At 57.4% G+C, this 15,555-nt stretch overlaps 7 protein-coding genes across 7 annotated transcripts; 4 read left to right on the forward strand and 3 right to left on the reverse strand.

Moving 5' to 3' along the window:
• The first annotated feature begins 1,018 nt into the window (after window positions 1-1,018).
• PHYSODRAFT_285656 (hypothetical protein) lies at window positions 1,019-2,568 on the forward strand. Its single transcript, XM_009526222.1, has 5 exons — window positions 1,019-1,202; window positions 1,297-1,477; window positions 1,562-1,761; window positions 1,844-1,930; window positions 2,015-2,568. Exons 1-5 carry the CDS (start codon window positions 1,149-1,151, stop codon window positions 2,300-2,302), a joined length of 810 nt encoding a protein of 269 aa, XP_009524517.1. The 5' UTR covers window positions 1,019-1,148; the 3' UTR covers window positions 2,303-2,568.
• A 3,193-nt stretch (window positions 2,569-5,761) lies between these two features.
• Window positions 5,762-6,088, forward strand: PHYSODRAFT_493335 (hypothetical protein; the record flags this gene model as incomplete). The annotated part of the gene is made up of 1 exon (XM_009526223.1): window positions 5,762-6,088. The coding sequence occupies one exon, from the start codon at window positions 5,762-5,764 to the stop codon at window positions 6,086-6,088; it is 327 nt and encodes a 108-aa protein (XP_009524518.1).
• A 164-nt stretch (window positions 6,089-6,252) lies between these two features.
• On the reverse strand, window positions 6,253-7,589 carry PHYSODRAFT_495893 (hypothetical protein; the record flags this gene model as incomplete). The annotated part of the gene is made up of 3 exons (XM_009526224.1): window positions 6,253-6,750; window positions 6,811-7,335; window positions 7,407-7,589. The coding sequence occupies 3 exons, from the start codon at window positions 7,587-7,589 to the stop codon at window positions 6,253-6,255; spliced, it is 1,206 nt and encodes a 401-aa protein (XP_009524519.1).
• Window positions 7,590-8,116: 527 nt separating this feature from the next.
• Window positions 8,117-9,784, forward strand: PHYSODRAFT_299410 (hypothetical protein; the record flags this gene model as incomplete). Its single annotated transcript, XM_009526225.1, has 2 exons — window positions 8,117-8,305; window positions 8,339-9,784. The coding sequence occupies 2 exons, from the start codon at window positions 8,117-8,119 to the stop codon at window positions 9,782-9,784; spliced, it is 1,635 nt and encodes a 544-aa protein (XP_009524520.1).
• A 239-nt stretch (window positions 9,785-10,023) lies between these two features.
• Window positions 10,024-11,467, reverse strand: PHYSODRAFT_557704 (hypothetical protein; the record flags this gene model as incomplete). The annotated part of the gene is made up of 3 exons (XM_009526226.1): window positions 10,024-10,425; window positions 10,646-11,142; window positions 11,206-11,467. 3 exons carry the CDS (start codon window positions 11,465-11,467, stop codon window positions 10,078-10,080), a joined length of 1,107 nt encoding a protein of 368 aa, XP_009524521.1. The 3' UTR covers window positions 10,024-10,077.
• A 557-nt stretch (window positions 11,468-12,024) lies between these two features.
• PHYSODRAFT_247287 (hypothetical protein) lies at window positions 12,025-12,914 on the reverse strand (the record flags this gene model as incomplete). The annotated part of the gene is made up of 1 exon (XM_009526227.1): window positions 12,025-12,914. A coding segment is annotated over one exon (890 nt), but the record flags the coding sequence as incomplete, so codon positions are not given.
• A 661-nt stretch (window positions 12,915-13,575) lies between these two features.
• PHYSODRAFT_489313 (hypothetical protein) lies at window positions 13,576-14,486 on the forward strand (the record flags this gene model as incomplete). The annotated part of the gene is made up of 3 exons (XM_009526228.1): window positions 13,576-13,713; window positions 13,801-13,915; window positions 13,987-14,486. The coding sequence occupies 3 exons, from the start codon at window positions 13,576-13,578 to the stop codon at window positions 14,484-14,486; spliced, it is 753 nt and encodes a 250-aa protein (XP_009524523.1).
• Between the last annotated feature and the right edge of the window lie 1,069 nt (window positions 14,487-15,555).

Raw genomic sequence — 15,555 nt, forward strand, 5'->3', positions numbered from 1 at the left:
CTCTTGTGGGTCTTATCTGCCTGTCAGCGGCGGCAGAGCGCGGTGCTAGTGACCAGTCGCCACTGGAAAGATCGCCTGAAAATTCGCGTTTCGCCTCGCGCTCTCGGCGACTTCAGGCGGGCGCGCGGGCGGCAGATGCAGCGTAGAGCGCGCCGGCGTGTGGTGTGGGGCTTCAAGCAGCCGACGCGGCAGCAGGAGAGCGCGGATCGGGCTCGTAAACGAGCAGCTATTTAGCTGGGCTCGCCTGCTGATAAGATTGCCAGACGGCGAAGGGGGAAGAACGGAGATGGCTACACTTGTTATGTTGCGCGAATGTCGCACCAAGGCTGCTGAATATGAGGATGGGGCTTGGCCTGCCACGCACGTACAGGTTCAGTCAAACTCTCTGCCTTGTTTCGGCGTTGCACGTTCGAGGCTACATGCGCGTCGCGATGAGTTGGTGTAAATGCAGTGCTGTCCTTCGCAGCGCCGCCTTCGCCGCAGTGGCGAGTGAGTGCATGCTCGCGAGCTTGTGTCTGCTCGTGGCTACTCTTTGTTAGCGGGACGTACAGAGCCCGCGCGATTGTCATGATGGGGAAGACACCTGGGAGCTTTTTTCACCGTGGTGTGCAGCCACAACCGGCAAGCATCAGTGATGCTTGCCGGTTGCTGCATCAGGCGCTCTCAGCACATACACTGAGCAGCAGCAATAAGACCATCAATCTACATAGCTGCAAAAGGGGGCTGCGCTTCGCTTACTGATGGTCGTGCAAGCCTCGGGCGACGTTGCCAGCCAGCGGAGCCCGTGCTCACTCAAAGGTCTTTCCACTGGGTCAGCGGAGAGTACCACTGTTCATTAGCTTACGGAGACTATGTGGCCATATCTGTTATTTGACAAACTATGGCAGCTGTATCGGTAATAATGCTCAAGATATATCATACAAACACCAAGTGGTGCCCAAACCGAGTTGCAATTGTGGGCATCAGTGCCGCGGCAGGGGGGACACCCACAAGTGGGTGCCCAACTTGTTGTAAGGTTGCGCACTCGAGGAAGGCGAGAACTCAGGCAGGGCAGGGCAGGGCAGGCAGGCAGGCGTCGACCGAGGCCCGCTTTGCTTCTCGCTTCCACTGGCCGGCGAGACAGAGCCATCGGCGCTACACAGACCACGATGAGCGACATGCGGCTCTTCATCTACCGCAACGAGGCGGGCTCCGAGGGCAAGGTGCGTCCGTGCGTGGGTGGGTGATAGACGATCGCAGTGAGGCAGGGGGAGGGGGGCTCACCCAGACGTTTGCGGGTACTGTATCGCATGGCAGGTCATGAACCTCAAGTCCAAGGACAGCATCGCGCGGCTGAAGAAGGTGGCGAGCAAGAAGCTGGGCGTGCGCGCCAAGCGGCTCTTCCTGGCCAGCGGCGCTGAGATCTCGGACGTGGACGAGTTGCAGAACAACGACACGCTCTACGTCTCGCAGGGCGAGGCCTTCTACAAGTCACTGGGTACGGGGATCTGTTGTTTCTCGTGTGCTGCCAATGATGAAGCTGGAGAAGCTGACGGTAGGGTTCTTTTCCCTCTCTGAGCAGGTCCTGCCAACGGACAGGAGACGTTCCACATGTCGGTGCTGGGCTCGGGTGGTGTCGGCAAGAGTGCGCTCACGCTGCGATTCGTGAGGGACTACTTCGTCAAGGACTGGGACCCCACCATCGAGGACGCCTACAGGAAAGCCATCACCGTGGACGACGGACTGTGCATGCTCGAGATTCTGGATACCGCAGGGCAGGATGTGCGTTCAAAGCGCTGGATATTGTGTGTTACCGGCGATGTTAGTTGCTCACTTTACGGTGTGTGTGCTTTTGGTGCTGCAGGACTTCGAGTCGCTACGAGGCCAGTGGATGATGGACAAGGATGGCTATGTGTTTGTGTATAGTATGGACTCGAGGATCTCGCTTCACGTACGTGCTGGCCGGAAGTCATGGTTGCGTTTGCCTTGTCATTCGAGCGACTGACTCACATTGTGCTGCGTATTGGTATTGCAGGAGTTGCAACCATTCTTCGACCTGCACCTCCAGATCAACGAGAGCCGCCGCCCGCTGCCGCCGATTATCCTCGTGGCCAACAAGAAGGACGTGGTGGACCGCGACCCGAGCAAGTGCCAAGTGAGCACGGAGGAGGGGCGGCGGATAGCACACTCGTACAACGCGCGCTACATAGAGACGAGTGCGCTCACAGGAGCGAACGTGACGGCAGTATTCGAGACGTTTGTGCGCGAGGTGCGTCGGAAGAAGGTGCCCAAGCAGAAGAAGAGCTCGTGTATGATTCTCTAGCGGCTCTGCAACAACACGATCGGCAGTCGGTGGCTCATCCATCCATCAGACATGACCCGACCGGCGGTGGTGGACGAAGCGACAGCAGGACACCCGAGATGCCAGTATAGACACTACTATTAGTAAATAGACAGCAGCAGGAAGGGCCGAGGCTGCGACGACAGCGTCCCAGCGGCAACTGGAGCGGGCGGGTGAGCAATTGCATTGCACCACGGCACCAGCATAGTGCTGGTGCTCGCCAATGTGAAATTTCATTTTTGACTTCCCACGATTTTCGCGTTTGGGTCTCCAATCTAAGTACATCACCAACTGTACCAATAATCAGGTACACATATGTTCAAAATTCAAAAGCCCGCGCCATCTTTATTGCGCCTCATTATTGCGAGGAAAGGGCGAGCGAGCGACTTTGCAGCATGGGCGACGCCGTGCTGCGCGTGCGCAGGCAGCTGCAGGGCCTGGCGCGCGAGAACTGGTCGAAGCTGGAGACGCAGCACGCGAGCAACGTCGCGCAGCTGCGCGACGAGCTGGCGCAGATCGCGCGCTCGCTGGAGGTCAAGGCGCGCTTCGAGCACTCGGGGCCGATCGCTCCGGCGCCTTTTCCCAGGTAAATGACGCGGATTTGAAGGCGTTAGCGGGTGTCTAACGTACAGAAGACTCACGCGCAGCTGTGTACGCTGTTTTTTGCCGGGTTTTGCGGCTTGTAGGAGCCTGGAGGACGCGTTTGAGGTGAAGGCGCCCGCGCGGAAGAAGCAGAGGACGGAGCAGTCGTCGGAGACGCGTGGAAGGACCCGTGAGCAGCCGAAGAGCGACGCGCGGTTGTCTATGAGGCTGCGGCCGAGGGCGGAGAGTGTGGAAGTGGCCGATAAGCGGACGCGGAAGAGAGGCCGCCCGTCCGAAGTGGTGCTGAAGGACCCCGGCTCGCTCAAGGTGGCGGAGCTGCGGTCCGAGCTGAAGAAGAGAGGTCTTCGTACTAGCGGCCTCAAGGCGGTGTTGTGTGACCGCCTGCTGGGCGCGCTGGAGGAGGAGAAGAAGGAGGGCAGCGCACACTTGAACAAGGTCGTGGAGGTAACGGAGAAGCAGGACGAGCAGGAGCAGAAGCCGCCAGAGGTGATTGTGATTGACGATGAGGACGATGGAGCGGACGAGATTGTGCGAGAAAGTGTGGGCTCCAACAAGTCGCCGCGCAGCCAAGAAACGAGTCAGCCGACGTCGGCGCAGACTGTGGAGGAGAATCACGACGAGGACGAGGTTGTGGTGGTGGATGCTCCTGTGGAGGGTGATGAAGAGCCGCAGAGCTCACCTACAAAAGATGATGAAGACGAGGAAATGCAGGCAGTAAACCCGCCACAGACCGAGGAGACGCCTTCCACAGGGCTGGATACAGCAGAATCGGCGCCGGAATCAGGTCCAGGTGATGAAAGGGTGGAACCGCCGTCTACTGAGATACCCAGCAGCCCCACTAGCAACAACTCTAAACATGATGTGGAGTTTGCTGGTCGTGACGCCGCAGAGGAGCAGATTACCCACGACGAGCTTAAACTCACGCGAAAGTCCATGCAAGTTAGTGGAAAGAGTGAACTCACGAGTCCGCTCGCTTGGAAGCGGAAGTCGATTCTGCGAAAGGCGTCGTCACTGGCACCAAGCACGCGGGGAACTACTCGGAAAGTCAGCTTTGCTCCCACTGATAAGGTGGACATTATAGTCGAAAGTTCACAGGCCGAGTCTACCCAGTCCGATCCCAGTCCAGAAAAGGCCCCACAGACGCCACGTGATGAGAGCAAGTCTGCTGGAGCTGAATCAACTCCAGGACCGGAAGCGAAACTGGCATCCGTCAGCACCCCTGAGGCCTATGTACTGTCCTCGATTTCGCCCGCTAATGCAGTGTCGAAAAATGAGACTGAGGAGCAGAGGAGGAAGCGAGAATTTGAAGAGAACGTCGCACGCGAAGCTCAGAAGCTTCGAGCGGCTGCCAAACTGTCCGCACAGAAACGGCTTGAGGAAGCTAAAGCAAGCAAGGCTTTCTGGGCCAAGCGCGACCAGCTCAAGGCTAAGCTGCGGGCTTCGTCGGCTGGAGACAAGAAGGCACAGGCTCGGACCCCTATTGCGTCATCTTCTGAGAGGGTTGCTGTCGATCACGTTTCGCCACCTACTTCCGAGTCGTCAGCTACCACTCGAGAACGCGACTCCACGCCTGCAAGCGCAAGTCGTCAGGCAACTTCGGCTTCGAAGGAGGTAGCACAACTTCCTCAGTCGGGGGCGACGAGTACTGTGCAGGACGTGGAAGAAGCGAAGGATTACGATTTTATGCGATCTATGGCCCGTCACAACGAAGTGGAAAGTATCTCGGACGTGTCATCAGCACTCGACAGCTCACTGCGCGATTCGAAGACTCCAAGATCGACTTTCTCTGTTGTTGTTGAAGAACATCTAGTCGAGCGCCCCCTGCGTGATCGATTGGCAGACAAGCTAGCAGCGAGATCTATGCCAGCTACTGCAAGCGTGACAAAAGAACCGGCAGACAGACCAACGCAGCGTGCGAGTGTTGAACGCTCCCAGCAGGATCCACCGGTATTCGAACCACCCTTCTTGTCTTCCAAAACATTGTTTGGAGCTACTAAGAAACTGGACTCGCCGAGGGCGCAAACTGCTGAAGCGTTGGCGAACCGAAACAGGTCAGACTCGCTATCTTCGACAGTATCGTCAATTCCCGAACCATCCGTTGTGGAGAACGCATTGACGTCTGGAGCTCCGGCAACCACCGCTGGCACTCGAAGACCTATCTCGAATTTGGTCAGCGGCTTGCATTCTTTCACAACGTTACTCGAGAAGGATACTAGCTCTCAAGACAGCAACAGTGGTCGCAGTGCCCCCGTCGTGAATGCGCTCAAGTTGGCTGAGAGGTCACGCCTTCTTGAGGAACAGAAGCAACAAGAGAAGGAGAAGCGCAAGGCTCTTTTAAAGAAGAAGCTGGAGGAGCATAGGAAGGCTGCGGCGCTGAAGGAGAAGGCCGAGAAGGATGCTAAGGCTAAGAGGGAACAAGAGCGCCTGAACGAGCGCAAGAAACGTGAGGCCGAGCTAGCGAGAAAGCGCCAGCAAAGACTGAAGGAAATGCGTGCTGGGCTGGAGAAGAAACGAGCTATGCTTGCGGCTGAAAAGAAAGCCGGCCAGGCAGCGAGCTCGACGACAGCATCTAAAGTTGCGTTCACGGCGTCATCGCAACAAAAGCCTCGAGGCTTTGCGAGTGCATCTGCATCTTCCCAGCCTACCGCAAAGCCAGCAGCAAAACTATTGCAGAAACCTGTTTCCAAGCCTGTGGCCAAGCCAGCCTCGAAGCCTGCGCCAGTATCAAAGCCAGCGCCACAACCCGTGTCGAAGCCCGCACCCAAACCTGCCCTGATGTCACCCCAACCTGCGAAGCATGCGCCAAAAAGCCACTCGCCCGAAATCGTGAACTATGAGATGTCGGACAATGCGGAGTCATCAGATGGCGAAAGCAGTGATTCGGACTCGGGACGCCACGGAAAGAAGAAGGTGCCGCGGTGGGCCCAGAAGGATCACCTCAACAAGATCTTGAGCGCACAATTCGGCAAAAACGCTATCGATCCGTCGCCCGGGATTTTCCAGGACTTTGTGGACACATGCAACCTGGAAGCGATCTTCGAGACGACCGACATCCGAAAGAAGAAGAGGTTCGCTAGGCGGACAAGTAGCGGCAACTGGTTGGCAGATCGTCCGACGGCTCGAGACAGAGCGCTGTACCAACGTGACATGGGCTATGACCGGTGAGCTGGGTAAGCGAGGTAGGAGTGGAGGGAGAATTATGTGCTGTGCGTGGTGGCATCTGTACTTTGGTGAAGTGATTATAATATTATTTACGAGAGTTGCCACAGTTTACTCAAGGTACAAGGAGAAGCAGGCACTGCTTCTGCATGGGGTGGAGTCACTGTTGTTCATGCCGCTTTTAGGGCCGAAACGCTGCGAGAGGTGCCGAGAGCTGATCGCTTTTGCTCGTTCTTGGAGGAGAAGGCAACGTCAACAGCTTTTCGAATGGCGGACCTGTCTCCCTTGAAGTTGGCGCTGCGAGTGAAGAATTCGTCGCTGGAAGCGAAGCTGCTCGATCGCCGAGGCCGCGTGTGCACGGACGAAAAGAGAGAGCCCGAAGCTACGGTGGATGAGGTGCTGCTAAAGCCGTCGAACGACGCGCTCGGAGCAGGGAAGCTGTCCGTGGCGCTTGATGCAAAAATCTTGAAGTCTCCTGACGCGTACACGCGCAAGATGGTTTCTTCCTGCGCCAGCAAGTCCATGACGTGGTCTGCGAGGTTCTCCAACGTGACGTCCATTTTGGCGGCAGCAGCAGCGGTACGTGGTCGGGTGTCAAGTGCCACAATGCATCCAAGAGCTGGTCCAGCTGACTCACGAACATCAAACAGTGGGGAAGCTCCGAAAAACTGGAACGTACTGGGATCAATGGATGACGAAGAAGACGGCGAACTGTTGGGATCAGGGACGGTGAAGGCGTTTTGAGTGCTCAGCGCTCGGCTGCAGATGGAGAGAAAGGTTGGGTCCCGCAGAACGCGCGATCGGAGCCCCTTGTGTGCAATGACCCACAGGTGCTGGTCCTGCACCAGAACGATAGCTCCACCGACGCAGTCGAGATAATCCACGAGCAGCGAGCAGACGGAGTGAAGTTTCTGGTTGCGGTACTGACTGACAACCACATCGAAGTCGCGCGCGCTCTGGGGAGGGGAAGCAGTCGGGGTAATCGACCATGAAAACGAGCATGGCGAGACTGGAGTTGGCGACTGTGTGCAGTCGCTCATCGTCATGGTCGCAAGCGAATCGGCAGATCGACTCAAGTGCAGTCTGGAGCCCTGCGAGTCTCCGCTGTAAGGCCAGTTGACATCTCCGACAAGGGCATGCTTGCTCGTGTTCTTCTGCACGCAGCGAGCGCAAGTGTACGCCAAGTCCACGCCTTGCTCCGGGACGTCCACCAAGCAGAATCCAAGACACCGACGACAGCAAATATCCCCACACTGCAGTCATCGACAATGTGAGTACTCCCATATCTGGATCCGGTCTATTGAATTCTATCGCCCAAACTTACAGCTCGGCAGTGGTGCTTCCAGCGCAGCAGCCCGAACTTCTTGGCACAGATCCCGCAGCGCAGTACCTTGTCGTCCTGCTTCCACGACGAGACCGGCACACCGGGTACAACCTTGGGACCTGAGCGAGCCGACTGCACGCAGTTTGACAGAGCTGGGAACGAGAGCGGCAGACTATCGGCCATTTCGCTGTGGATCGACCTTTGGCGTTCTCGATCCGCGGAGCAATTTGAGAAGTGGCAACGAGCCTGGCTGGCGAGGCCGTTGAAGGTCTGGACGACGGGATCACCATTGCTGCGTGGAGACTTGATTGTAGGCTTCTAAAATCGGCTGAACTACTCAACGGCCCAGCACCCGTTGGTAAGGTTCCTGCCACTCGCCGGACCGTTTCGAGTATCACGGCGTGGCTCCTGCATCAAGTCCAGCACAACCTCGCACTAATGCCACCCTGCTGCCCCCTGCTTGATAAGAGCGGGAACGCGCGAGGAAGGAAGGCGACGTAACGGCTACGAATTTTTACCCAGACGCGCGTTGCGGTGCGTCCAGAGCTCACCCGGAGATAGCCGCCTCTTCCCTGCCTCAAACCAGTTGCAGGCTTGCTGGTTTGCCCTGCCAGCCTCGTGCTGATGAATGCCCCGTCGACTTATTTTCAGCGCCTTGCAGAAAATATCACGACGGAACGCTGACGCCGACAGTCTGCAACATCAGAACGATGACGGCGACCGCGGTGGATGTGAACGACAGCGACAAATACCCCACTTCGACGCTGGTGTTGCTCGGAGAGCAGGAGTTCGTGCTGCGAGCGTCGCACTCCCGCGTGGTGTTTGAAAACTATAATCGCGCTGGAGAGGCAAGTGCAGACGAAGAAACGCTACGCTGCCTCGAGTCTTTCCTGTCTGACGTCACGTTGTGCGTGTCAACATAACATTTTCAGGCGAGTATTGAGCAGTTGATCACGCTGAAACTCGACAACGGACACGCACAGCAAAAACAAGTCGACAGTCCAGCAGCGGATGACGACGTCAGTGTTCCGATCATTCTCTCTGCCCCCTCGACATCGCGATTCGAGTTAGTCCTGCATGATTCAACATCTTCGTTCGAGACTGTGTTAAGTCGTGGGTCTCCATTGACCTGCATCATCAGGTTTAAACGCCCCGGGGTGTCTGAGAGCGACTACGCATGGGATGACTTCCAGGATCGGCTTGTGGTTCACACGAGGCTGAGCAAGCTCGTCATCCGCCTCGAAGCTTGGAAGAACGAGGTGATGTCGCTCTCGCGTGACCAAGAAAGTGGTTTATTGTTTCCAGCCTCGCTGCCGGAAGTGAAAGCCCCGCCGCTAAGGCTATTCGGTGCAATCGAGCGAAACGCCGTACGCCAGCGTGCATCTTCTCCAGGCCTAACTGAAATCACCAAGACTTCGTTAGTATTGGAGCAAAACAGCGCTGCATCCAACAACTTGGAAGCCTCTCGAACTCCACGAACAGAAGCTTTGCCCTCTCTATCGCGCCCTGGATCAAGTGAACGGCAGCCGAGTCTCTCAGTTTCGTTACCAGGAAATCTAGTGCTATCGTCATGTGTAAATGCTGGTTCCCTACCTCCTTCTGAAGTTACTGCGATCCAGTCCCTACGTGAAGCTCGCGAGGTTATCATGAAGCTGCGGCGTCGACGAACAGTTCGAAGCAACTCAAGAGCTTCGGGTGGAATTTCTCCTACTTCTGTCATGGAGACCGATTTGTATCCGGAAACTGAAGCCCTGGATGCTAAAACGAAGGCTGATCTCGAGGAATTCAACAACCTGGTGCTATCGGCAAGGGATCAAGTAACGAAGGAGGCTGTGAAGGCGAGAAGCGAATTGGCGTATTACCAGCAGCTCATTCCAGTGCCACCACCTCGCGGTTCGACCCCAGAAATGCCATCTCCGCTTGCCCAGAAACCAAAGAAAACCCGGCAGATGTCTGCAGCGACTAAAAGACCGTCCAAGTTGCCGTCACTTGTGCGGCCTTCCTCCAGTGCAGCAACTACTTCCGCATCAACCGAGATCGACCCTTTGTGCCCAATGAACAACCAAGAAATGTCCCCACTTGAACAAGTATCACAACCTCGAAAGTGCTCTGCACGCCAGCAAATCCTGAGAACGACAAAGCTGAAGTCTCTGTCGGCGTCGGTAGATGGCGCTCAAGGCGCTCAACAGCAGAAAGAAGCCGTCAAGGTGCCAGCTACTACCTCAAAACGTCGGAGGAGCATAAACAACCAGCTGCAACAAGAGCAAGTAGACGAGCTGAGCGATTTCGACGACCCCGATCCGGAAGTAGACGATGCACCGATTCTTCCCGATGAGCTTAGTGGCGTTGCAGCCTTGGAGGCCGACGAATTGCTTTGAGAAATCTCACCAAGAGGCAAATTCAAAGAGTCGGAAACGAAGACGGTTGAGACACTCGCTGCTTCAATCTTGGCCAAGGTCTTCCAGTTCTCCGCGCCTGACTCACCTAGTCGTCGGACTTCATGTCCGCGCAAAAGTTCTTGCGATCACGACCAAACTCCTTGACCGATCCGGCTGCCCAAACCTGCAAGCGAAACTATCCGAAGAAAAGAAAATGGATAATACTTTGCACTCGGTTTCAATCGTTTGAAGCCGTAATTTACGACTAAAATTTTCCTCTTGTTGACCAGCGTTCAGCTTCCGCGGTAGGTCGAGTACCCGAAGGGGTTGATGAGCAGCGGCACGTGGTAGTGCTGCGAGGGGTCCTTCACAATGAAGGCGATGGTCACCTCCGGGTAGAAGAACTCCGAGACCCCGTTGCGCTCAAAGTACTCTTGGGTGTAGAACACCATCCGGTAGGCACCCGCTTCGAAGGTCTCAGCTTCCGGCACCAAGTGGGAGGCGACGCGCCCGTCGGCGTTGGTTCTTCCTTCGTTGACGCGGAGCCACTGGCCGCTCGACTGCAGACGCTGCAGCTCCACGCGCACGTCGGCGGCAGGACGCCCCAGCGAAGTGTCGAGGATGTGCGACGTCACGGGAGACTTGTAGCTCATGGGGGAGGGCGAGAGGTGGCGGCGGACGGCGTCAACGCGGCGGGAAGCGGACGACATCGAAGGGAGATCGCTGAATGCGAATGTAGCCATCTGATTACAAAATCTTACTGTAATATTCGGAATTTGTTACGGACATTTGATGATGTATTATGAAACTTGGTCATTGTTTTATGGACTTTTCTCCTTTACAGCATGGCATGGCCAAGACGGCGATGATGATGTAGGTTTCCAGTCCGATGGGATCTCCCTTGGCGAGCCATCCGTCGGCCATTCGCTCCACTACAGCGAACCGCCGAGCTCTGAGCTCCCCCTGGCCGCTCTCGAGCGGGAACATTTCTTGGTGGAGTTTGGCGAACTCCTTGCCGCTCCAGAGCTCCACGACGCACTGGAAGGGCCAGATCTGCACGTGTTTGAACCCGGCCGCGGCGAGTCGGCGGCGTAGAGCGGGTAGGTCCCTCCCCATGACGAAGTTGGAGTGCTCCGCCGTGTTCTCCTCGAGCCCCAGCTCCTTGTTGGCAGCAGCGTTGATAGTGAAGTTACCACTTCGCTCGGGCGAGCCCCAAATGGTGAAGCCCGCAAGTCCGTCGGGCGTCAACACCCGGCTGGCCTCACGGAGCATCGCGTCCGGGTCGGGCGCCAGTTGCAAGCAGAGACTGGCGATGTAGCGATCCACTGAACCCGTGGGGACGTCGGCCAGGTCTTGACCTACACAACATGGATCAGTATAAGGTAGTCTGAAAGGAGAAACACTCTACCCTCAAAACCTACCGTTGGCTTCCCTGCAGCTGATCTTGATACTGTCCGAGTTGATTGCACGCAGGTTCTCCTTGGCCATTTGGATCATCACGGGGGACAGGTCGGTGACCGTGAACGTCCGCTTGACTCCTTGGGACGAGCTCGGTGGCCCTCGAAGCATGTGCTGAGCAACGTCGAGCGAGCCCAACCCAGCGCCGGCGGCGATCTCAAGCACGCTCTGGGCGCGATCCAGCTGCATGAAGGAGTGCAGGTGCTGGGCGCACTGCAGCGTCATGGACTTGTTCGCCGTCTCAGTGTAAACGGCAGCAAAGTTGCTCCAGTTCTTCCGCATCGTGGCGACCCGTTTAGCCATGGCTGGAGCTACGGCGATACAGCTAGTACTTGCGTGTTGGGGTGATACTTCAAGACTGACATCATTTGGCGAGGCAGCTCGGCGGCTGCGCATGAGAACCTCAGCACTTCAATGTATACGAAGCACACCGCAATGTGCCTGACCCCCACCATCCTCACGATGAGTATGAGTCATTTATGTACGAATCAAGTGTAGTCGGTAAGTTTGAAAGAACCTCAGGCGTACTCGTGAAGTGAACGTACTGGAAACAAAGCAGTCTCTCAACTGTGTTCTGTTCCTCTGATTGGAATCGATGCATGCATTAATGCACAAGCGGCATTGCTCACTTCCTACGAAGAACAATGCACCGACGGCCTTAGTGGTGGCTGTAGACGAACGGGCTGACGCCCTTCTTCTGGTCCAGGTTGGCGAACGCATGGTTCACGTCGCGGTGGTTGGCCTCGTCCGCGCGCACGCACTTGACCACGTCGTAGATGGACGCGTCCTCCGGCAGCTTGTAGTACGTCTGCGCGATGAGCGGCGCCTTCTTTTCCTTCCACGCGTCCAGGTGGCCGTCCTCGATGTCCTGCAGCAGACACGAGTACGTCTTGACGGCCTCCTCCTCGAGGTAGCCCACGAAGCGGTGGCACGTCTTGGGCGAGACGAGATACGTCAGAAAGAAGCCGTTGAAGAAGACGCCTTGCGCCCCCACCACGAGCGCGCGGAAGAAGTAGCCCGGCTGCTTGATGTTCATGAAGATGAGCAGGTGCATGCGCTCGTTCTCGGCCTCCTCCAGCAGCGTGTGGATCCAGCCGTAGTCGCGCTTGAGCAGGCGCAGCGAGCGCAGGTGGCGCAGCATGCCGCCCACCATGCCGGGCACGCCCGCCACGGACTCGAGGAAGAGGCAGCGGTTGAGCCAGTCCTTCTCGGTCATGGCGCCGCCGGGGCCGCGGTAGCCGGAGATGACGTCGAAGCCCGTGCGCAGCGCCTTGACGGCCATGTAGGCGACGCGCTCGTGCATCTTGACGATGGGGTGGTGCGTCTGCTCCATGGTGGCGATCTTGTCGAGGTCGTACACGGCGTGGTTGATGGGGTTCTCCCAGATCGGCTCGCCATTCTCGCTGGTTGGGATGCGAGACAGCGTGAAGTGCGCCTTGTAGGCGGGCTCGTTGGTGGCGTTGGTCGGCTCAAGATGAGCAGCCTTCTCCGCGACGGCGGGCTTCACTGCCGCTTGGGCCGTGGGGGCAATGGTCGAGGCGAACCGGTAGGTGAGGGAAGAAGCCATGACCGAGTCGAAGCGCTGACGCTTGAGTAAGCCCATGGCCTGGCGACGGTAGAGCTGCGTCATGGCCGATCGCTCCATGAACTTGGCGGCGGTGGAGTAGTGCATGGTGATGCAGGACTTGAACGCTTGAGAGCGGGCGGACTGGTTGTTGTTCTTGCTCGAGACTTGGAAGTCAAATTGAGGAATGAGCACGGGAGGCCAGGCAGTACGCGTCCACTGTCAAGTGAGAGGAGCAGTGCCTCAGACTTCAGACTTCAGCTTCTTGTCCCGCAAAGTACGGCGCAACTTCAGCCACTCGACAATTGTCGTTGAAGCTCGCCATTTACAAGCAGACTGCACGCGACGGAGCGGATCCGCCTGACTTTTGTCTGCTGCAATTGGCTTGCTCGTGTGTTACCCACCACCGTCGGAATCTCACGATCGCCATGCGGGATCGTGTGTGGAATCGAGCTTGGTCGTCGTCAGGCAGCGCGCAACGTCGGGTTAATGCGCCTGACTTTCAGATCTTGATAACGTGGTTCCAGGACTCTTGAAGTGGTACGGGTTCCTGAACTCGAGCACCAAGCAACAACAACACCGTACATGTTGCTGTAGCTGTCCAAAAGGGTTGGCCGCCAACGCTAAAGATACCTTGAGCCAAGTTGTCAGACGATCAGGCGGTCTCACAGTGAAGGCGCGCAGAGATATGCTTCGGAGCGCTGCTCCAATCATTTTGCAATACTCGTTTGCAATACTCGGCGGACAGCGGATAAAGATCTTTTCAAGCATGAGCGACCAACTCGAGCAGGTGCGCGAGCGCTGGAATGCGTTCGCCCCTCGCTTCACCGAGACGGCGAACAGGCGCATGACGCTGCAGTGCTCGCAGCACTTGCACTCGCACATGCAGCTCGACTGCGCGCAAAACGTGCTTGAGATCGCGGCGGGCGCTGGCTTGGGGTCACAAGACGTCGCCCAGTACCTCGCGGACGGCTGCTCCAAGCTCCCACGCGAGGCCAAGCGGACGTTCACGGTCACGGACCTGTCCCCCGTGATGGTCGGACTGGCCGAGAAGAACTTGAGCGGCGTGGGCTCGGCCAACGTTGAGATCAAGTGCCGGGAAGCCAATGGTACGCTGCTGCTTAAGTCCGTTTAACGGCACAGCGCCCTCCCTGCACTAATAGCAATGATGAAATTGCAGGTCAGGACCTGGTGGGGGTGGCCACGAGCTCAGTGGACCGCTACATTGCCAGTCTCTGCATCCAGCTCGCCCCTGACCCAGACGCCATCCTCCGAGAGGCCAACCGCGTCTTGACGTCCGACGGCATCGCGGGGTTCACTATTTGGGGGTCACCGGAGCGCAGTGGCAACTTCACCATTGCCTCCGCCGCTAACAAGGAAATGGGCTTCGAGGAGGGCGCGGGCGAGCACTCGAACTTCGCCATGGGCAAGGACCTCCCTGCGCTGCGCCAGCGGTTCGCAGCGGCTGGGTTCACGCGCGTGCAGATTTGGCCGTTCCAGTGCGTCGTGGAGCTCTGGAGCGGCGAGGAGTTCGCCAAGTTCCTCGAGAGGACGCACCCGATGGAGGACGGGGCGCTGCGGGCCAAGCACCACGCGATCGTCACGCGCATGGCCGACGAGTGGCTCGCCAAGGGCACTCCGATCGGCCTGGAGACCTACATCATCCTCGCGCGGAAGTGAGCTTAGAGAGAGAGAGAGAGGAAGTTCCAGGGCCGAGCTCTGGAAGTCTAGGATCCCCTAGGTTTTGCTTCAACATGGTCGTGTTGGGTAACGCGGTTTGCAAGCGAAGTCGAATGGAGATGGCGTCGGCCAGGCTATCCAGTCTGGATTCCTGCCTTCCTGGCGGCACGCGCCATCGTCGAGTAAGCAGCGCGTTTGGTGGATGCACGTGGCGATCAATGTCGCCCCGCCACCACATCCTGCGCATTGTTGACATGAACGGATTGGCTTAGGGATCGGCAGGCCCCAGCTTTTGAGCAAACGTGGTGATTGCACTCGAGGGAGGGCTCTTGCTGCTGATACCGCAAAAAAACACCCCAATGCAAATCGTGTTTTTTATCATGGACATACTTTGGCCCAGTCTGGCAGCTACGGAGGTCACCCACGCCAAATTCCCAAAGTTCCACGAGTGCTCTAGGAAATGGAACGGCCTGAAGGCTGCACGAAATATCATTAAGTGAAGTTGGGCTCGTTGGAAAGCTAAAGGGAAAGTTACGCTGAGCCCAGACTTGCCTATAGTTAAGGGGGCCCCAGGTTCGGTAGGGGCGAATTTGTGAAATCCTGGAAATCGCTTTCACCTGCCCCCCTACTCCGGCTTGTAACCCTAACCCGCATTGAGACACATAGATAACCATACAACTCACACAGTTCGTGATACCGCAAAACACACTTAGCGCTACAGTTTTGCGGTATCAGCAGAACTTCTCGGCAGGGAGGGGCTGTCATTCCGCCATTGCGATCTGTTCCCCTGCCGTGTCTCGGATTGCAACGCCGCGAGTAATGGCGGCGAGCCGTGGCCCCACGTTTCCAAGCCGTGAACTGAAGTCACCGCTACGGTGCGCTATGTACTGTACCGCGGAGTCTGCACCGCAGCCTTGGCCGAGCATCCTGCGTGGGGGCAGGCTTCGCGCAAGCCTGTGAATCGCATGGACAGAGTGCCCTACGGTCACTTCGGCAAATGGGTTTGGGCCCATGTCTAGCTCAGTCCTGCCGCCCAAACGCGGTTGAAGCAGGTGGTTGATTGCACCTG

Source organism: Phytophthora sojae (genome assembly GCF_000149755.1).
Source record: "Phytophthora sojae unplaced genomic scaffold PHYSOscaffold_3, whole genome shotgun sequence".
Taxonomy (NCBI): domain Eukaryota; phylum Oomycota; class Peronosporomycetes; order Peronosporales; family Peronosporaceae; genus Phytophthora; species Phytophthora sojae.